We start from the raw sequence: 23,443 nt of genomic DNA, 5'->3' as shown, positions 1-23,443 counted from the left end.
CTCTAAGCACAGGACTCTTCAACTAGATCACCTCTTCAGAAATGCACTGGCAGATATTACAGAATTTGCTTTTCCTTATGTACTACTCTTGACTCAGATGTCTCTATCTTATGGGCTTCCACAGCATCGAGCCTGGGGAGATAGGTAGTGCTGTAAGCTTTATTTATCATGGGAAATTATTCTGGAGTTAAAAGAACATCCTGTCAGAAGTGTCTGTGTGGTTCCTATGGTTCCTACCCCTCCCTAACTTTGTCTTTCTCCTTTACCTTGTCTTAATGTAGTTTCAGGAAAAAAATCTCTCTGCCTTTTTTAAAAGGATGTAAAGGGTAGCATCTGACTGTCTCCAGTTCTGCTTGTTTTGCTTTATGAAGTGCCTATAGGACCCTGGTTTCTGTCCAAATGTGAAATACTTACAATACTTAAAATGTTACTAGTGGGAGTCATGAAAAACATCAACCACAAATAATAAAATTTGGTAGAGCAGATGGTTTTCAAATTCTCAGATAGTCTGCAATTGATTAGTGAGGCCAGTTTAAAAGTTTTAAAATTACATTTACAATGATGGCAACCTCAGTGGCATCTCCCCTGAAAATGGGACAATATTGGAAAGTCTTTCCAAAGGCACAGTTTAGTGCATTTCTTCATGGTTTCACAGGCAGAACAGAAAACCATTACTTGTTGCCTTGCACTTGCTTCCAAACCTCCAGACCTTTCAGGGTAGGTGGTTAAAGCTCTTGGTATGAGAGATTTAGAGGCAAGTTTGTCCAACTGCTAGTCTCAGGAATGTAATTGGAATTGATTCAAAGTCTGCCAGGAAATCAAATAATCACAAGTCAAATCAGAGCTACCCACTGAGTTCCCAGAGCACAGACAGCACAGAACACAGATTTTACTTAACTGGCACCCGCTGGTGTTTGCTGAAGGCTGTACTGGACTGGTTTGTACATTTGTACACTTTATACATTTATTGGTTAATTTTTTAATTTATGTAGTTTGGGCTGTGCACAAGTCCTCAGTATGACCTGAATCATAATCCAGAACACCTTTAGTCATTGTGAAAGTGCTTTTAATTTACCTTAATTTATGCATTTAAAATAAGTCTTCTTTTAATTCTTAATTTAGTGACTGATAGACATTTAACCCTGATTTCTTTTGAACTTACATGAAAAGTTTAAATAGAAATGTAATTGCAAATTACCTGGTCCGTGAGTTCAATCCAAAGATAGACCATCATTAGCTGGAATGCACACCAGCAGTTGGATTGCAGATACACTTCCAATATTCCATTGCAAAGTCATTTATCAAGACAATCCACTTGGAGATGCCGAAGAAATTAACTGGCCAACTAATTAATAAACTCTTGCCTGATTTTTAATTCTTCAGGAAAAAATGCATTTTCAAAATGCATTTTCAGCATCTTTATGTACCTTCAATATGTCTGTGTCTGACTAGTACAATTTTCTCAACTTCTAATTACTTCCTGAGTATTAACACAACTTACAAAGCTAATTATTTTAACAACAAACACAGTACTTTTTATAAATATATATGCATACATATATAGTATCACTAAACTTGGCAATGGCAATGTCTGATGTGAAGCTCTCTTGATAATTGAGGGGTAAAATGGCAAGCTTTTTACAATCCAAATATGGAATCACAGAATATTCTGGGTAGGAAGGGACCCAGAAGGATCACTGAGTCCAGCTCTTGGGTGAATGGCCCTTATGGGGATCAGACCCACAACCTTGGCACTGTTAGCACCGTGCTCTGACCAGCTGAGCTCTTCCTCTCCTTTCCCCAAACTGTATCACTAGGTCAGATTAAGTCAAAGTTCTGTCTCACAGGCTTACACTCTCGTACCTGGAGCAATCCTACCATTCCTTCTGTGAGTAAAAGGTACTGAGGTTCAGCAGTTTACAGGATGCTTCTCATGAGCTATGGGCTAATAACTGCTCATGAGTACTCTCTTAGCCTGCCTAAGTTCTGGATGAAGCATTGATCTTTTGATCCAGGGCAGGTTAACCTGTCAGCAGGGAGTCATCATCCTTATGGTGAAAGTGGTTTAAACTAATGAGTGTCCTCTTGTAAACTGGGTCAATTTTCCTCCACGTGCATCTTTTTAATCTCTATTTTTAATTAGCTGGTTTATAAGGTGGCCATAAAACCAGTCTCATAAACACTACAAATAGGAGAAGGAAACGGGACTATTTGAAGGACTAGGTAGAGTTGCAGGAAAAGAAACCAGAAAAACAGTTTCTGAAACTGAAATTATAATCTAAATTTTAAGATGACCCATATATGCAGCTGATGACGATAATGAGATGTTAATGTCAGTTTCTTTTGCTCCTGTGACGATAAACTAGATGCAAAAATATCCATAGTAGTCTAGACCAAAGATCCCACCCGACAGGTGTTCTGTCCTTGGCAGTGGCCAAAAGCAAATCCAAAGGAGCATAAGAATAAGGCAAGAGTGTAACAGCATTTCTGCATATTACTGTCCCAGCTTCAGACAACTTCTAGGTGGTCAAAATTCCTGAGCCCAGTGTGATTTCACTGTATTTATTCACTTCTGATGAATTTATCTTCACAATAATATCCAGTGTCCTATGAGAGTCACCAAGTTTCAGGGTGTCTGAAACATCCTGAGTAATGAAGTTCCTGAGTTTTATGTGCTCATTCTATGTAGAACCACTTTTATTTTTTTGTCTTGGAGCCAACTCTTCCACATTTATATGAATCTTAATTCTTGCTCTGTTTACCTTGTCTGTATGCACATGATTTTATAGATATTTAACCTGGTTTTGCTGTATTCTGTTTCTCGTAGACACATGAATCTTAAACTGCAGATGTAGAAGCTGCAGAATAATGTAGTAAATTTTTTGAATACCAGTTCAGCAAAGCAACATCCTGGTATGATGTTCCATAATGCATATCAGGAAAGTCCAGTTTTGGAACTCCGTGGATCACTGCATGCAAACCTACCCATGTATGGCTTTTGCGTGAGGTCTGAGAGAGAAGGGAGTAGCTGGTCCATCCCTGCCTCTCTTCCCACTGTGGAATTAGGGGCAAGATGAGTCTGTACTTTGGCTCAGGAATTGGGTGAGATTCCAAGATTACTTACCCCCAATATAGTAAACTTACACAGTCTGCTTGTCTAAATTATTTTTCAAAGTTAAACAGAAGTCTAAAGTTAATGGTAGAGTACCTGGTGGCATTTTCAGTGTATGTGTAACCTTGGTGAGCCTTGGATTTGTTTGTTTGGGTTTTTTTTCTTTTCCATTAAATTCAGGTCTGGGATGCTTAGCTAGCTTTGAAAATCTAGCTATGAGGGAATAATGTAGAAAGCCTCTATTCAGGCTACAAGCAGCTATTGTGAGACTTGGAGCTTACAAGAGGCAAATTTCCTTGTAATGGAAAACCAGAATGAGATACTGTTGAATTCACTTTGTATAGGATGTTGTGTGTGGGAAAATAAGTAAGGGTAGAGGTAATCCGGCTTAGAGATGATCCCAGGCTTAAATCCCTCAATATAAACATCTTCAAACCTTGAGGCTTCCTAGGTCCAGATAGGGACAAAAATACTGTGTCTCAGGCCTGTCTTTAAATTACACAGTAATTGTTAATATCATTTTTGGAAAGGCTTACTGTTCTATTATACAAAGAATGTGTTCTGTAGAAAGAAAGTTTGTTTTAAATGGCATAACGTGAGAAACAAAATCTTTGTAATTTAATCGAAACTGCTTATATTCCATGTAAGAGCAGGAAACAGTATAGTTTGTCTTCTTAAGAATTGTTTGTTGAGTGAAGTTTAAATGTCAGCTGAAGGTTTTTGTGTTATTTTTAAACATACTGCTTGAATAGGTGATTATTAAAAAGCTTTTTTTCTCAAGATGTGTCACGAGTACTGTGAATTTCATAACCAAAAAGAACTTTGGATTTTCTTTTTTTTACACCATCGGGTGAATCAATGCAGAGGAAGCAAAAGACACAGAGCTGTTATAATTTATTTTTTTTCAAGAGAACTTACCTAAAACACCTGTGACAAAACAAGTGGTTTTTACAAGGAAAAGGGGAGTGCAGAGAGACTTGCAATACATAAGCACATTAGTGCAGCATTTTAACATTACTTGGAGGTAAATTGCATTTACCTCATTTTGCATTTGCTAAAGTACCATGAGTAAAATAGTACTTCTTATTATATTATTTCTTCTTGTCCTATCATTAGATTCAGATTGCAAATGTTGGACACCATGAATCAGAGTAATGCAATGGCTCATGAACCAGTATATGAAGTAATGAATAAATGTTATGATCTACTACTGACTGAGATCATATTTTGCTTCTCTGCAGTATACTGAAGTGTCTCTTCCCAAACTGATATTCCATCATGCTGTTATTTAAATGTAGAAAAGGCAATGTGAATCACTTCACACTAATCATGTCTTCAAAACTGAAGGAACTAGTAGTAAATAACACTGCTTCATTTGTTCACTTGGATTTTGTCCATATTTCAGCCTTCCCTGCATATTTTTCAGCACCTCTCCAGCAACTGAATTTCATCAGGAAAAAGCATTGATGGTAAACTGCATATATTAGATGTCTGTGTAGACATGGAAAACAATATTTGTCCAATAAACAGATGAACATGAGGCTGAGAGAGCAGCAGACACTTCATCACATTAATGTCAAATATTTCCTTTCTAGTTTGTGGTGTGGAAATGCAGGCAAGTGCTGCTGCAGGGCAGACACTGCTGCTCATCCTTCTGCTGGGGTGGTGGGTTGGAGTAAGTGCTGGGTTGTAATAGATGCCCATCTGTAAAGAGGGTTATGTACTGGGAGGAGAAAGAGCAGGAACATTTCTTCAGGAAGCCTTTGATTTGTACAAGTGTTTAAGCACTTCATAGTTGATAATATCTTTTGATTTATGCAAGGCATCATTAATTTCACCATTTACCATTGCTACAATTTTGCCATTCAATACAGTGAGGTAAATATTTTTTCCTGGATGCTATACTGACACAGGATTTATGCAGAGCTCTGAAAAATCACACTATGACTTTACAGTAGAATCAATTAATCAAGCTTGTAGATACTGAGGCATGTACTTCATGTGCCCTGAGCAGATTCTGCCCTGTGTTGTGATATTAAATATAAAATATTTTCCCCTTGCTCTAGCCTATTTTTAGAGAAGTAATGCTGCAGGACACGTAATTCAGAAAGGAAATCACTTAATTTTTTTATATGTCTTTCTTCCTATTAGTCTAAGACCATCAAAGACATGTTCAAGACGTTCTTTTAACCACAGTTTTGATGGTCATTAGTGTCTTGTTTTTGCTAGGTTCTATCTAAATTTTCTGGCCTGATGCTTTAGCTACCCTTAACTATTGAAGTTAACACGACTGTTCATATGCCCAAGTGCTTTGTTGAATAATGGCCCCTGTTCTCAGAAGCTTGTAAGAACAATCTCGCTAGTATGCAAAGAAAAACAAAAAAACATGTCAAAAATATCATTTTGGTTTGCTAGATGAAATATCAGAACTAACAAAATATAATAAAGTTTTAGCTGCACGCAAAACAAATTATTTTAATAATTTTCTTGCTCAATAGGTTCAGAGATATTTCATCCTCCTTATGGCATTCTGTTTGAAGAAATTTGAATGAAGACAACAGGTTTACGTATGGCTCATTATCTTCCAAGCTTTGATAACAGCTCCTTTTGACATACAGTTAGCATATTAATTATGTGTAAATATTTTGGAGGGAGTCAGTTTGTTGAGGTATTGCGACAAAAAGTACAGAACTTTTTTTTTTTAATGAAATACTTATTTCAAAGCTGCTGGTTATTTGTATTAAATTACTGATTTTATGCTAGCAGATAAAGGTTTTCATATGTCTTATTTTATAAAATTTACTTTTATACCTTTTTTTATTCTAATGGGAAAATCTATCAGACTCTGCATGTTAATTACTTTCAGTCCTGTCATGATGCAGAAATCGCCTTGATGTTGCCGTGTTTATTGATGCCAGACATTTTTATTGTAATTAAACCTTAATTTGAGCTGCTGTTGCTGAACAATTCTGCTGTGAAACCTTGTTTTCCAGCAAATCCCATTTGATTTTCCTTCTATCAAGTTTTTTGTAATTTAGTTGCCTGCATAATAGCGCTGTCACAGCTGGTATTAATTGGCATTTTTCTACCAAATAGTAGAGACCCACATCAGAATAACATGCAAGAGCTGAAATACTTCTAGAACACACACCGTTATCATTTTCACCACTTGACAGGGTGGAACAGAGACAAGGAGCCATGACGTACTTTGCCTAAAGACCTCAAGCACACCAGTGGCAGAACTCGCCCCAGTTCCTGACACAGTCTGCTGCAATTTTCTTGCTGTGGATCACAGGATACAAAGAAATAAATAAAATCTCTGCTTAGCTGGTTTTCTGGGGTAGCTCCATATTGATGATGTTGGGCTGCATGAGCAAATTTCCCTGCTGAAATGCCCCTGCTATGCCAGTTTTTTGGGTACAAAGCTTCGGCTCCTTGCGAGAGTCAATTTGGCACTCTCCTGGAACAGTAACTGCAATATAAAGGAGAAAAAGTATTTGAGGCAGAGAAAGTAGCTGTCTGCAGTAGCATGGTAAAAAAAGAAACCACATTAGATGAAATTATTCAGCAGCAATGTATTTGTACAAAACAGAAACATGGAAGAGGTTGAAAAAGATGAGAAAAATAAAAGAAAAAATCTTTAAAATGTAGTTTATTTAAAATAAACTATAGGACCATTTAAACCAGAAGTTCCATTTAGGAGAACTTGCAGAATTACCTGAAATTTTGTTGGATTATTGTTTTGAATGATACTCAGAGCTTTAAGTTCTGTGGGGAGGTGATTTAGTATTCCTAATAACTTTTGTGCAGCGTTGGCTTAGGCTACGTTGAGGTCTATCAATTTAAGATGCTTAAATATTGCATATGAACCTGAAGTTTTCCAAGTGGTAAACACATGTAGTTGGCATTGGCATTAGTAGAATTTTCAGCTGTTTTTACAGCTTGAAGATATAGAATAAATGCACATTTTCCATCCAGAAAAATCAAAATTTTATTTATTTGCTTTTATTAAAATTGAACTAAAGCATTTAAATTGGGGAGGGGGAGAAAGCACAAAAATCTGATGAAGAACATCTTTGTAAACACTATTGATAGAGAGCTTAGTAGAGTTACTCATGTGAAAATAAAGGCAGTTTGGGGTAAATTAAAAAAAAAAACAAACCATGCTTTAAAGCATTCCTTGAGCCATAAATTTCTAATTAGAGATGTAAGATTTCTGACCAACAAAGTTAGCTGCATACCCTTGTTGAGCAAAAGAGCTAAGAGTGCATGGGATTTTAAGAACATGATCATGTGGTGTCTGTACAGCCATTTTTCGTAAGTCTAGAAAGTCAATTTATACTTCAGAAAATCTACTTTAAAAATCACAGTCATAGTAATTAACCTCAACTATTAGTTTATTTGAAAAGATTAGTTATGTGCATTTGTCTTACAGACCGAAAAATCTTTAGCTTGGGCATCTGGAGATAGTTTCCATGTCAGTATCATTAAGAGGTTTTTAAAGCAATTGTCCTGGATTGCCTTTTTTTTTTTTTTCTATTGATATAAATTTAAAATAAAATAATTATTTGAATAAGCAGTCAGCTGTTTGTACTTAAGTGGCTATTTGTTGACTAATTTCACAATCTTAGAGCTGCTGAAATAAGTGCTAGTACTTATTATGTCCTTCAGGTTCACTGTTTCTATACAAATATTTTCAGTTCTGGGGAATACGAATGCTTGCTGTTTGTGCAAGCATCACTATTTCTAGTATCAAATGATAGACATTCTAACCATGAGAACAATGAAGTTGAAAAGCTCTATAAAGACTCATAATTGAAAATTTAGAATCAAGAAAACTCCAGATATTCAGAAAGAGGTTGATACTGTGACATCTGAAATACCAGGGAGGCAGACTGAAGCAGTCTGGCAATTTCTTGACAGTGTTTTGTACTTATTATAGCAGGAATGGCTGAGTTTTCTGATAAAACTCTCCAAAATCAGTCCCATTAGGTAATGAATATTCTGTTCATATTAACTACTCAGATGGCTTTTTGGAGAAAGCTGTGGCTGTGAGCTCAGTGTGTGAACCTTTGCTGAGCTGGATCCAGAGCCCTTGGCTCTGGTGGCAGGGGCTGACATTCAGCTGGGTGCAGCTCAGCCATTACCCATCCCTCAGGGTGCATTGGACAGCTAAACCCAAAAATCTAAATAAAATTATAGTAGTGATCTCAGTAGGACAGTGTGAGATTGCTGAAAGGAGGCTGGGAGAGGCTTTTCTTTTGCATGTGTGGTAAATACAAAATCAGCTTTTTAATGTTTCATAAAACTTTAGAATAATGATCTTGATGAGCAACTTTATGAGACAAAAGCATATTCTAATAATTTTTCTCAGCTTCTTATTGGACTTTTTAGATAATTTCATGCATTTTGTCTTCTTGTGCTTTTAAAAATATTAAAGGTAATTTCTTAAACAATCTTGTCATTTCATGTGCATACTTCATGCATGCATATACACTTTGACTTTTTCAGGGTTCTAGCTTTATTTAATCACAAAAGTTCCCACCTTTCCCTGTTTTTAAAAAGTTTCTGTCTCAAGAAGTAGCTACTTCCTTATTGTATTTCATACTTTATTCTGTTATATTGCACAGTATTAGTCAGGCTTTAGACACTGACAGGACAGATTTTTTTAAAATGAGAAAATTGGAGGGGGTTTGTTGCAAGTTATTTTTACATTTCTCTTTTTTAACACATGGCATTTAACCTGTGTATCTTCTATTTTTTTAGATAGCAGCAATCATAAATACAGAGGTGAGAACTGAAGAAGTTTTAGTCTTGCTGGCTGACATGATGCCTTCCAGTTTATAACAGCTGATGTACTTGTACATGTCATACAAAAATCTTTTTCAGATAACGTCTACTTACTCACTGAAAACTTAAAAAATCCCGTTATTTCAGTGTATGTTGTTATCAGACTACCAGAATACTATCAAATTTAAGATTCATTAGCTCAAATAAAATTAGGAAAAGAATTAAGAAAACTTCGCCCTACGTATACAGTACAAGCTGATAGGTTTTTAAAATGAATTTCTAATTTTATATATTCTTCTTTAACCTATTTTTGTTTTCTCCAAGTAGAGAAGTTACCAGAAACCGCAGGTGTTTACAAGTGGGTTACTAAGGGTTTGCTAATGCAGGAAAGAAGTAGGAAGGCAGGAAGAGAAGAACTGTTTGGGAGCAGAAGCTCACATAATTAAGGGATGTGGACCTGCTTGAAAATACAAGAGGATTCCAATGTGGCAGTAGCTGGAAATAAATATTTTTCCCTTCCCAGGCAGTGTACAGGGCTAGGCTGTATGGGGCATTGAGCAACCTGGTCTGGTGGGAGGTGTCCCTGCCCATGGCAGGGGGTTGGAACTGAAGGATCCTCAAAGTCTTTTCCAAACCAAACCCTTTGATGGTTCTGCGATTCTACCTTGAATTACATTTCTGAGCAGAGGCCCAGTAAACCTCTACACCAATATATCTGAATGCTGAGCTCTTCTAAGGTCTTATGCTTGGGATTTGTCTTTTCCCAGTTGCCCATGTAGTGGTATTTTGTGACCTATCCTAGAGATGTGTTTTATCCGATCCCTCACTGCTGGACAATTACAAGGTTTAATTGGCTTGGATAAATGTTTAGCCAGAGGAGAGTGATTTATTTCTAGATTTCAAGTGAAAAGTATTACAAGCAAAAATACACATTTTGTAGCTTTGCAAAGAGCAGTCCACCCATGAAGAAAGTTTAAAATAATCAGAGAATGATAGAATAGTTTGGGTCAGAAGAGATCTTAAAGATCATTGAGCAGGTGATATTTGATAATAGAATCAACTGGAAGAGATGAAATCAGATGAAACCTACTTATAAATGCACTGTGAGTTTTTGTCTTCATCCAGTAGGCACATCAAGTGGGGAAACCTGAAGAGATAAGCAAAAGCACATCCATTTCTTTATTTATTTTAAATGAGAGGGAACAATCACAAAGCAGGAAATGTACTTTTTAATGGATTTCTTTTTGAAAGAAGTATTGTTTCTAAAGAAATTGCAAAAATAATAAGCATATATGTTATTATGAAGAGCAGCTGCTGCAAAAACCTACTTCAAGGGGCCATTTCAGCTATTTTCCTACAATAGTAATTTTCTCTTTAGTTTACAATCCTTTTCTTCTGAATCTAGACTGCTCATAGCAGTCTAGTACCAGATCAGCCCTTAAGGCATCAGAGACATTTGTTTTCCCTCCTGACACCCACAGTCAGGCACATTAGTGATTCTGTCACACCAAGCTAATTAATAATTACATAATTTTGCATAATATTGCATCCCCTATATAGAGAATGAAATCCAGAAAAATGTCAGGAACTACTTGCACTACCTAATGTTTTCCTTCTTTTGTCAATTCTTTTTTGCTCTTTGTTTTTCTTCCTTATTCAGGCATTATTAGACAAAAAGCTAGAAGAGCTGAAAATAAGTTGAAAGCTTATACTGTTGGTACTGCAGCAGGTTTTGTCATTGATTTAAATGGGAGTAAACTTAAGCCTTCAGCATTACTCATAAGAATCAAGAATAGAATTTTATTTGGACAGATACTGAACTAAAGGTTTTATGGCATATCCTGAAAGAAGAAAGCTTGGGGATTTACAGGCATATTTTCATATTTTCAGGCACAGAATTCTCAAGCAGTGCCAGGCAGCAGTATTGCAATGCTCTAACAATATAAACAGTCAGACAGTTGACACCAAGTCTGTCTCAGTATTTGCAGGATGATTAGAAGTAGCAGCATTGAGATTATTTTTTTTTTAATGCTCAGTTTAGATTCTTTTTTTTTAATGTAAGCAGCATATGGTAATATATCTGAAAATGAAATTTCACTTTTTATCTCCTTTAGCTGATACAAGGTTTAAATTTCATTGGTGTATCATATTTTCTCCATTATATTAAAGATTGCTTAGTGAGGAATTACCAACTCTACAATACTTAAAATTCCTTCTGTTTTTATCCAGAGAAGCCAGAAGAGTTGCAATGGTGAAAATGTACTTTATGTCTTTTGGTGAAAACAAACTTATATGTCTTTTCCTCTCTTTTTATATCATTTAGATATCAGCATGAATCAATTCCAGGTTCACTGGTTACTGGAGTCCTGTGCACACAATGACACCAAAGGACTTAGGAAAGTAACAGAGCTGACTTATGTAAGTCTCCTTTGAGCCCTCTGCTTGACTCTGAGTAGTTCCTAGGCAGCAAGAGAAAGGATAGTTCTGTAACATAACACAAAATGTGTTTTACCCTGTTTGTTAGATCAGTAAGGATGCTTTCTTTTCTATGTTCCTCTTTGGCAAAAGATAAAAATTATGTCTCTGGACTGGTTTTGGGTTTCTTGGATTTCCTAAATACACACTAGACTAAAATATTTTATTTATTTTTGTTGTTATTCAGAAAATGAGACCAGACAAGCTTCTTAACTAAGTACTTCTATATCTCTACAAGATATAGAACACTGAGCTTTATCTGCAATTAATAATGTAAGACTTTAGCACAGTGCAAATACTGAACAGTAATAATAGTAATTAATAAATCAGGTTTTCTTTTAGACATGCAGATGAGTTTCAGGTGATTATTCTCCCTGAGGAGAATAATAGATAAGAAAAGAAGAACTGTTGGTGACAAATACTGGATATTAAATCTGGAAGTCAGACAGATATCAGATGGGGAGAAAAGCTCCATGTAAGCTACATGGCAGCCCAAATATATATTGCAGTGGCAGTATTTCCTACTCAATTTGATGGCAATCTAGTGTCATCTGTCTCTATAACACATTATTTGAACAACAGAGTTTGTGATTGGTGCATCAGAATTGGTTTAGTCTGTTATGCAAAATGGACAAAATCACAATTCACCTTTCCTTCTTACCCTGATCTGTACTACCCCATCAATTCCGGGATGTTAATGTCATGTAAAGGAGTAGATCAAAAGACATGATTTCTCATACAGGATGGTGTTAGTTTATAAGATTTACTGCTTCATGGGGTCAGCAAAGAACAAATTAGAGGTGTGTGACAGTGGTCACAAGGGTTGCAGGATGAAGGGAGAGGCGAGAATGTTGACCTCATGTTCAGAAGGCTTGATTTATTCTTTTATGATATATATATTACATTATGACTATACTAAAAGAAATAGAAGTAAAAGTTCTCAGAAGGCTAGCTAAGCTAAGATAGAAAAGAATGAATAACAAAGATCTGTGTCTCAGCAGAGAGTGAGACCCAGCTTTGCTGTGAGTGGTCAGTAAATCCAAACATCCACAGGAGACCAATCACGGATCCACCTGTTGCATTCCACAGCAGCAGATAACCACTGCTTACACTTTGTTGCTGAAACTTCTCAGCTTCAGCAGGAAAAATCCTAACGAAAGGATTTTAATGAAAAGATGTCTGTGACAGAGGTGGATTTAAAAAATGACTTTGACATAATGTTATGGAAATAGGAGAAACAACATTTAAGAAGTTCATTTCCACTAGAGGTCAGGAAAGACTGTTTGGACGTCTGTCCAAATGCATTGTGGGATTAATGAATTTATTTCCAGTCATTTCCTTATTTCCAGTCATTTTATGGTAATTCATCCAATCTGTCATGATAAATAAAAAGAGTCCTGTCCCAATTTTAAGGAGAGATCAAACCTGTTGGACACTCTCCCAGCAGGTGGAAGTCAGAGTCCAGTCTCAGCCCAGTTTGTATGTCCCATGAAAATGACCTTCCAAGCGAAGGTTGGACTAATTTGCAATTAGAAAAAAGAGGGAGTTATGCAGAAGAACCTGGGAAATTAGTGATTCTGAAGGGAATTAGAGATCTAAAAGGTAGCAAAAGACTTTTGACCTTAGCCAGTAACATATTATTAGGGATTTTTTCAGGATAAAAGCCAACCAATCAAACATTTTTTTCCGTATATGATTTGTGTTAAAGCCTTCAGACTGTAATTTTCGAAAGTACTTCAGGCAATGCAAAGAATTTAGAAGGGCACTTACACTTTGTGTAAAGTTTTCTTCTCCACTCATTGTCCTTAAATAGAGACTTCTGCTTTGTATTTAGCTGTGGAGTTTTTCTTCCTGATAAGAATATAGAAGTACTTAATGTACTCAAGTGGAAAAATATGCATCCATAATGCAATGCTGACTTTAAATGTGCTTTTAAAAAGTTAAACATAGATGAAGCCTGTCATTTACAGCAGCTTAACTCAGCTTTCTTACATTTATTTAATTCGATTAGCATTTATATCCTCCCATTGCTACCCCCACTGCCATCATTCACAGAGACTGTTCTAAATATTAGAAGTCAGTTGCTTTGATGCCGTGTGTCGAAGGAACTGTGTAGAATTGAAGGACATATTCAAATACCATACTAATATATTTTACTACTGAAAATAATCACGACATTGACAATACTTGCTTTCTTCTCTGAGTTAAAACCACATTGGCATGTGTTAAGCATCCAGGAAAATATTTTTGTGGAGAGAACTTTTAATCTTTTGCCAAAGTTATTTTTCAATTTGTTCATATTTTTTTCCTTTGGGCTCTATTTTCAGCATGTGATCTTTTTGTTTTTCTTGTTGTAGGAAAACTACATTATTCTGAAGGACCTGTCATTTTCATGCAAATACAAAGTAACTGTTCTGCCTGCAAAATCTAAAGGTCGTTTTAAGGCTGAGAGTACTTTCTTTGTTACCCCACCTTGCTCTGCATTTAAAGAAAAAAAGCACAAGCATATTAATTGTCCTGCTGAAGGAGGTAAGGCAAGATCTGCAGAACTACCAAATAGTACCAAAAGCATTTATAATCACCAAAAGAGAGTCTTAAAAAGCAGTTTTAGGATAGAAAATGAGAGATTTAAAACAAATAAAAATATCACTAATGCTTAAGTGAAAATCAACAGAAATACACAACAGCATTGATTTTGGCTAGTACATTATTACTGTTTTGTCAATTAAGAGTAATCGTAGTGAGCATACAAAAATATCTGTAATGGCATGGTTGTGGTTTTTTTTTTTTTGGTAAGGAAAAATGGTTCCCCATTGTATTTATTATAATGATGGAAGATCACTGTAAACATGATTATGGTGGTATGACTCATCTTTTTAATGTTTTGCTGCAGATGCAAGCTGGTTTTCCAGTTTGATTTTGCTTAGGTTAATTCTGCTCTCAAATAAGAAATAGAGACCCTCTAATCTTTTCCAGCATTGTCACAATGTGTAACTGGAGGGCTATGGAAGTTGCAGAATTATGGATATATTAGTTGGAAAGGATTTCTGTGGTCAGCTGGTCCTGGCTCAGGTCAGCCATGGCTTTGCACTGCCAGGTGTGGATACCTCTCTCTCTGGTTGGAGGGAAGCCCTCTCACCTTGGGTCCCTCCTGTTCCCAAGGGTACCCTCATGCTCCATAAGTCACCCAGAACCCTGCTAGCCTTCACTGCCATTTCCTTAATGCCTGTCCTGACCGTTCCCAGCATTACAGCCTTCCTGGGCAACTGTAACTCAGGTATAACTTCCCCTAATCAGAGTGCCCTGTTAACTTGTACTACAGTTTTAGTGCATGAATTTTACTCTTTGGCTGAATTATGGAGTTCTGTGCTACTCTGTGCATTTTCTTGTGGCCCCAGAACTTCCTGTCTGAGTTCAGCTATTCTGAAATATGAGGAGCAGGAGAATGGCTCCCTGTGACTGAGGCACTTAGGTCTTCACATGCTGTAGCTTTCTTTTCTGTACCTGCAGCTGAGAGCATTTTATCTGAAGTTTAAATTTGGCCCCAAATGTGAGTGGAATATATCAAACAGGTTTTTGGTTAACACTGAAAATGTGATGGTAGAAAGCTGACTGCCTCGTCTGTAACAATAGAAATAAAACTCTGCCTGACCTTGATTTCTGAAATGAAATTAATATTATTCAAGATTATCTGTAAGAGTTCAGCTTATCTTTTTTTGCTTTCCAAATTTGTAGTGCCAGTTCTACCCAAAGTGTTGGCCAAACCCGAGAATCTATCTGCATCTTTCATTGTTCAGGAAGGTAACATCACTGGCCATTTTTCCTGGAAGATATCTAAGGCAGACCTTCACCAGCCCATGACAGGGTTTCAGGTCACTTGGGCAGAAGTGACCACAGAGAGCCGGCAGAACAGTTTGCCCAACAGCATCATTTCCCAGTCACAGATACTGCCAGCAGTAAGTTGTCTGTTACTTTCTTTTGCCAGTGGCTCCCTAAGTTTGTGTGTCTGTGCCTCATTTGCAATGTTTAGTGGTGATACAGATGTCAAACACTGGTTCTGCAGGTAAGCTGGAGAAGGAATTAATTTTTCCTCCTTGATGGAGATACAAAGCATAGCTACTCTTCTTGATGATACATCAAACATTTTAAACTGTAGAGCCTGGAGATGCCTTTAATTATCTATCACTATATGTATCTGTCTATTTTTAGCACCTGGTTAACTTGCAGAAGCCTCTGATTTGAGCTGAAATAGTGTCTTCTGTCCCTCAGAAACCACCAAGATTTAGGGCATTTATACCAAGGACCATTCACTCTGACTGAAAATGTAGTATTTACACAATCAGGGCTGAAATGCACAGGGCCCAACTGCTGGAGTTGCTGGATGAGCAGAGTGAGTGTACAAGTGCAATGTCTGCAGTCCTCTCTCTGCCCTACCCATGCAGGATTTTATATGATTTGGAACAGCCTCAGCCAGGTCTGTTAAAGGCAACCCCATCTCAGAATATGTGCTAATTTGCCAGAAAAACATGTTTCCCCCCACTTTTTCTCTCTTCCTTTCCCTTTTACTGTCTGCTCTGGCAGTAGCAGCAAATTATCCCACAGGAATGACCAAAGTTATTCCCACGTTGTGCTTTGGCTTCCCCTCATGGGGCAGGTACAGTGCCAACCTGAATCACCTGTCCTGTGGATTTCTGGCCAGACCAGCCTGGCTGGTGGCAGGAACACCCTGCTGCCCTCACTGTCCAGCATCACTTCTCCAGCTATCCCCTTCCTGGGCCTGGGCCTTTGCAGCTTAGAATAAGAAGAGTGATTTCTTCCAACTTAATGCAGATGATTTATAGTTTTGATTTTGTTTTAGGTGAATAACTTCTGATTCCTTAATGTCTGTGAGTCTTTAGCTAGATGTATTCCCATGTGAAATTTTCTATGAAATTACTTTGAAATTATTTAGCACATGTCTAAGTGACCACAAAAGCAATGAAAAGTGAATCCATCGTGCCGTAAATGATGCCTTAAGAGCAGAAGGCAAATTCTTATGGTGTAATTGGGACAAATCTGAAATTAGTGTGGTCACCCTTTTTTTCCCACAAGCTGCAGAAGTGGCCCCAGGCCAGCCACTACTTAAATTACCAATTAGTAGAATCCACTTGCAAATCCAAAATAAAAACCAGTTTATGTAATGAACATGTTTGTTAAAAGGAATGGTTAGGAAAATACATTTTGATTCGTTTTTAGTGATGGGCATATCAGCTTTTTATGGAAAGTGATCAGCACACTTTCCATAAAAGTCTGTAACAACTTGAACTTTGTACACATGAAACCATAGTATTATGGTTAAAAATGTGTCTGTTCAAAGGGACTGGCAGGCAAAAAATTCGAAACACACTCACTCAACAAAGTGATGCATATGTTAAATCCTTTTAACGCAATTCTATGAAAATAATTTGTGGCTGCTGACAGTGATAGTACCTGTTTAAACCACTGGTGTGTGTGAGCAGAGCAGCTATGTTTTATTTTCCTATGGCCTGAGAATTGAAGGGATGTGTTTAATTTTAGGATCACTACATCCTCACTGTGCCCAACCTGAGGCCCTCCATGCTGTACCGCTTGGAAGTTCAGGTGCTGACGACTGGAGGGGAAGGGCCAGCCATGATCAAATCCTTCCGCACGCCCGACCTTCCTCCGTTTGCACCCCACAGTAAGCACTGACCTCCTCCGAAATGTGGTCATGACATGTTACAGAATTTCAGTCTTCCACATGTGAAAAGTGGAAACCTTTCTCAAGCCTTAGAGCTTTTACTGATTCCAATAGCATTCCATAAACTTAAGCTGTGTGAAAATACTGGCTTTTTTTCCCTTGATGACTGTCCATCAGCAAATCAAGTCTTTCTCTCAATCAGTTTCTGTGGTCTAACATTTGCCATTTGTTACAGCCACAGATCTTTGGCTTATGCCTATAGCCCTTGGGATTCAAAGTTGGTCTGTCCTCCAGGTGCAGCCTGGAGTGATTACGTAGCTTTCAAGATTAGATTTTTCTGGGTTCGCTCAGTCCAGCATAGCTAGAGCTTAAACATATTTCTAAAGGAAGGCAAACCTCTTAATGGCTATTTCCAGCACTTCATGTGTTTCTGAAAAATACAGCTCAGTGTTGCAAAGCCAAATAAAAAATACAATTAGTTCAAAATCTGTCTGCTTGAATATTTTTGTCCTTTTAAAGGCCCACTAAAGTTGCCTGGACTGAACATACACATAGTTGCCAGCACACACTTAGCACTTAAAAGCTGAAGGATTGAAAGCTGAAGGTCTCACAAAGCCTTTTCAGTATGGATAAATGTTGGCATTATGTATCTAGGGTTTGATATGTGCATAATTTCCTGTTCTTCTGTTTAGGACCTCATCTGAAGCAGCATCATCCACATCACTACAAGCCATCCCCAGAGAAATATTAAACTGTTTCAGATGATTATACAAATAACTGAGAGAAAAAAACTGAGCTCCCAAATGAGGGCTGGGTAACAACACATCTCTTGGAGCAGAGAACCCAGTTTTCCAATGGAAGCTAACATCCTGTAGGATCTGTATCTACTTCTCTGTAGTTTAGACATGAAGAATAATGTTTGCACCATGACCAGGATGAATCATACAGCAAGTATCATTTCAGTACCAGCACTATTCAACAAACTGATGACCATATCCAACTCAACACCTGGGAGAAAATATTCATTATACTGTTCATTATAATGTTTTCATATTGTGTTTAAAGTAGCTTAAAACGGTGCAGTGTATAAAGCTTTTTCTCCTCTTGAATTCAGTATTACTATTTGCAAGGTCCTGTGATGTATACATACTTTTGAAAGATGTTCTCATTAATGAATTTAAGTTATCAATTTTTACTTAAAGCCCTGTCTGTCACCAATTTAAGATTAGTGTGTTTTGCTATTAAAGAATATCTCAATTTGTCTGAAATGAGCACATAAGTAAAATAGATTACAGTAGCAGAAACCTTGAAATACCCAGTTTTTAATAATTGTAGTGTCACTGTGGAGGATACAAATGTATTACCCATCTGGTCTAAAGTGGTAATGTTTTATCATGTAGATCTTCTATTAATACAGTTAATAGTTAAAGGATATACAGGGTAGAAACACCATTGTAGAGAAACAAATGACAATTAATAGAATTGTTTAAAACCTATGGCAATGAATGCAGTTAATTAATAGGTTCTAGAAGAATAACTTTAAACATCTTACTTACAATTTTTTGATACATAATATTTCAAAGTATAATATTATCTTGAATACAAACACCAATTTTCTAGTTAAAAATCTGAATAGTTACCATTAAAGTTTTAGAAACTGAAATTATGAGGCACATTTGTTATTATAGTAGCTGTATAGCTACTTTTTGGCTTTGAATTTTGATGCACATATTTCTTTTCCCTGTGGATCTTTAGAACAGAAGGATGGATGTATTGGCTCTATTTTGCTGTTCTGCTTACAGAAAGAATTATGTGACAATATTCTGGCATCTGGAAAACATTGGCTTATAGTTTATTTGAATTCATTTTTCAAATTTAGACAGAAGGGTGCCCTTTTTAACCATAAGGGAATTCATATTGCCTTATTGTGCAATACAAACTGTCTAGAATAATTTGTCACACAGAGACACATGTCTCAATAGTAAACAGAAACTGCTTGGATTTATTATTGAGAGGGTGGAAAGTATCTGCCAATAAACATCCATACAAATACCCATAATCAGCTCTTAATGTTCAAGATGTTCAAAGTGCTCCTGAATTCTTTGGCACCATTTCCATTGCCCCTTGAATCATCACATCATACTAATGTACCTCAAAACTTGACTCCAACTGGACAAAGTGGACACTTTTCCTACCAGCAGATGATACAGACTCATCTGTGCTGCATATTTTTCTGAGATATTCAATAAGAGGAGCTTGGACATTAGTGGTACGTGTATTTCCCTTGCTTTGATGACAACCTGTTTTGTGAAAAAGCAAGTATGAAGAAATACCTATCTGAAACTGAGGATCAGAGCTATGTTTATCATAGAATGTTAATGAAATATTCAGTTTGTCTATACTGAAGTTTACAGCCTTTATACCACAGAGGGGAAGGAATCTGCATAAATTTCTGATCACTTGCTCATTACAATTTTTTTACAATTTTACCTTCAATTTTAAAGGGCTCTTTTGCATTCTTTTCTATTTTGGTTGATGTGTTTTTAGATATTGGTCACTCTTGGTCTCTCACTTAGTGACCAAGGATTTTTCCAGACTTTTTCTATTGCTACATGGTTTGCAAAGGCCTTTACCAACAGCTTAAAATATATTAAAGGTTATGGTGCTTTGAATTCCTTCCTCTATTTTCCAAAATGCATTAGCAAATTAGCAGATGAGTTCTTATTCCAAAAATCTGTAGTATAAAGGTTTATTTTCAGTTTTCTTAGAATGCAAGAGTCTGAGATATTTTTGTCAGGATGAGAGTGTTTGAGTGTACGTTTTTACAAAGAAAACGAAATTTGCATTGGACTGGTGTGCAGCACTGCTTTCACATTTGGATTGCACAGGGCATAGAGGAGTCTAGAAGTGATCTTTGTAGTGTTTGCTGGATCAGCAGGATCAGGGAAAGTACCTGTCTTCTCTGAAGAATTCTGTGCAAACCTTTCAATCACAGTCTGTTCTAATTGTGCTGGATCAAATTGACACTGACTTGATTAGTGTTAATGAAATTACACTTCATTCATAGTGACACTGTAAAGAATAGATGTTGCTCTTTGGTACAATGATGCCAATTCACTGGAGATAAGCAGTAAATTAGGAGCCCTGAGTCCTCATGAAATCATCCTTCTGTGAAGAATCAAAATGGTTTCTGCTTGCTGGTACCGTTCTCTCTGAGACATTCTTCTGTTCAAAGTAACAGTACTTTTGAAGAACACTGAGAGGTTTCCCTTTCTGAACTAGATTGATCAAAACCAAAAGCTGAAAGTAGAAATCTAGTGATCAAATGTATTATATTGAGTCCACTAAGATGTAAATTATTTTTTCCTGCTACAAATGATCTTATCAACTCACCTTTTAAGTCACTCTCCAAATCAAAAATGAAAAATACAAAGTCAACAAAGCTCATGGATGCATGTTAAATTCCCAGCTGTGAGTGATTTTCTGATTATTTTTTTAAATTAGCACTACAGATTTGAAGTTTTCAGTGCCTAATTCTAAAGCTTTGTTTGCTGAATCACAGAGGGTATTGTCCTAATTTACTAGACTAAGCCACATTAAACATTTAATTCAGCAATAGAGTTGCAATTTGCTACTTAATTCCCTAGTTAAAGATTTATTTTCTCTAATGATGTTGTGTAATTCAGAGTTAATATTGGGAGGATATTAGAGATATTGGGATATTTTAAGATACTCTGCACCTTTACACTAATGTATTATTTACTGTGCATGATTCTGATGGATTTGTCAGTTGAATTCAGGATGCATTTTGTTTATCTTTATTTCTTAAAGGAGAATTATAAGATTATGCTATTTTTGCTAACTGCTTTGTGAAGTGATTTTTTTGTTCACTGGTGATTTTTGTGTAAGAAAAAAATGGTTTGTTCTTGTTATATCTTTTTTTTTTGACCAATTTTGAGTTGTTTATAGAGCAGGAGAAAATAAGACAGAACTTGTGCTGTGTCATCCATGTGCACCAACTTGAATATTCATTAAGCATATAGCACACAGACAATAAGTAAGAAGTCTGATTCTTTAAATGCTGAACATCCTCAACTTAGTGGCTTCAGAAGGAGCTGAGGACCTGGTGTGGCAATGCTGATACTGACACTGATATTTGGCATGGTCACACACAGAGTCATTTCTAATGTGAGTGAGAATTTGGCAATTCTGCTAATTGTTATTAGCAGAACTGTATAGAAACCTTAACATGGAGTCAATTTATTTTACAATACTTTCATCTCCATACTCCCAGTTGCAGTCAGGGAGAGTTTCCAATAAGCAGGTCCTGATTCAGGAAGGTTGGCACAAAGGATATCAGTGGCATGGAAATAAACCTGTGCAGTAAAGAACGAGCTTTAGTGATGCTTCAAATCAAGCATCAAGCATGGATGTCAGAGTTTGTTTGTTTGAATAATGTCTTAAATCAGGGCCTTGTAAAACAAAGTGGGGGAACCAGACAGTTCTAAATTCTGTGTAAAACACCATAAAAAATTTTATTTTTGTCTATATGTAAATGTCATAGTGATATTGACTTATTTATTAATTCATTTTCTTATACTATGTGCCAAGTATGTTCCTACCCTTTTGATCAGTACCTGTGAACATCAATTACTAAAAATAATGTTATGCAAAACTTGTGCATTTTAACCAGGAATATGCTACTAATCTGTTGCATGTAGTTTTCAATGATTAAAAAAACCCTTTATTTAAAAAAATGTAAATGGATACCTGCAGATGTTGATGATTATATGTGGGTTTGCATGCCAAAACTCATTGTTCAGTTGTGGGCATGAAATGTAACGACTGTATTACCTCTACTGATATATTAGTAAGGTACTATTTACAAAGTAATTAACAGAGATCTATATGTAAATTTTTTCCTTTTTACTTAATTATATTGTAGTAAAGGTAACAAATGCTTCTCTGTTACCCAAATTGGCTGTAGAAATTACGTTCCTATAACAGTCATTTAAAGTCAATATTTATTTATGTATGTAATACAAAAAGATTGGTCTTATGTGTTTGTCCTGTTATTTAGAGAAAAAATATACACTTGTAAAAACATTTTGTAAAAAAATACAAATGTAAATAGAGTCTGATTTCTTTTACTCACTATTTTCATGTTTAGAATTTGTACATACTGTTTATGTAATAAACTATCCTACATCAAAATATTGCTACATTATCTCCTCCATACAGAGTTTAGAATTTTGCTTTTCTTGAGTCGAAGAGATAGAGCCATCTAAGAAAAATCAGTGTCATACCAAGTACCTCTGCTTCATCTAAATTTCATTGTGTCTGAAGTCATACCATTTTACCCTGTCTTTACTACAACATTTTGTTTTCTTTATATAGTCTTCAAAATATTGGGAAAATCAAATTAAATATTATTTGAGTCATTTACATTTAAACCAATAGTAGAAGTAAAACATCATGCATAAGAGCTTGCCCTTTCTCTAGCCTAACTGGATAGTTCATAGTGAAGACTTGTTGATCCTTTTGTTATGCTAACTTAAATTAATTAAGTTGTTGGATCTTTGCCAGTGGCTTGATCCTGCAAGCCAAGATTTTCATGACTGAAACTCATCTGTGTATGCATTAGATTTGGAGTGTTTTCTCTTCTAAAGTGCAGTATCCCATGGTTTAAATTTTGTATTTTTAACAAATATAAATACCTATCTTGGTACAAATATTTAACTGTTTCAAATTCTCATAGATGCACTGTTATTCTCAGGTGCAATATCCTTAGTTTGGAGATGCACCTTTGAATACCTCTTGACTTACCTAATAAACATTTCTTTTTTGTTAACTTGATGAAAACTTCCAAAATTTCCTGGTATTTCTGTCTCATTAGAATAACTGCTTACATTTCTAGTTTTGATTTTCTTCTTACATAAATGAACAATATTTAGAAACACCCCTATTTTTAAATTTCTCTGCAAGTGGGGCTATTTCTTTAATATTTGCTGTTGTTGTTCAGTAAAGCCAGATAAGAATGATATATCACCTGAATAGGTGAATAGGTAAGTTGTCAAAATAAATGGTTGAGTTGTTCTATACATTGTATTTCAGAAGAGCAATTAATTTTCTCTTTCCATGTCCTCAAAGAAGTATTTTATTCTACATTGGAATGAAGGACACAATGACTGGATTAAATAAAGCATATGAAATAAACCAAATTTACTACATATAGAACAGTATTCATCATTTTGGGGGGTGGTACAACCTGGCTTTTGTGCACCTAAAACCAGAATACACTCAAAAGATGCCATTTCATAAAATAAATTAATAGAATGAAAACTTGTTCCAGTACAAAACCAATCCTC

The 23,443-nt window shown here is 36.1% G+C and overlaps 1 protein-coding gene across 1 annotated transcript in view; it reads left to right on the top strand.

Annotated features, from left to right (window-relative positions):
• ANOS1 (anosmin 1) overlaps positions 1 to 22,276 on the top strand; it is a 132,380-nt gene extending 110,104 nt beyond the window's left edge. Inside the window, exons 10-14 of the mRNA XM_058824973.1 lie at positions 11,226 to 11,320; positions 13,735 to 13,906; positions 15,113 to 15,333; positions 16,934 to 17,075; positions 17,768 to 22,276. Of these exons, the coding sequence (XP_058680956.1) occupies positions 11,226 to 11,320; positions 13,735 to 13,906; positions 15,113 to 15,333; positions 16,934 to 17,075; positions 17,768 to 17,826 (689 nt within the window). The 3' untranslated portion in view covers positions 17,827 to 22,276. The remainder of the gene's footprint in view (positions 1 to 11,225; positions 11,321 to 13,734; positions 13,907 to 15,112; positions 15,334 to 16,933; positions 17,076 to 17,767) is intronic.
• Positions 22,277 to 23,443: the final 1,167 nt, after the last annotated feature.

This window comes from Ammospiza caudacuta, chromosome 2 (genome assembly GCF_027887145.1).
Source record: "Ammospiza caudacuta isolate bAmmCau1 chromosome 2, bAmmCau1.pri, whole genome shotgun sequence".
Taxonomy (NCBI): Eukaryota; Metazoa; Chordata; class Aves; order Passeriformes; family Passerellidae; genus Ammospiza; species Ammospiza caudacuta.
This window is presented reverse-complemented; position numbering and strand designations above follow the sequence as displayed.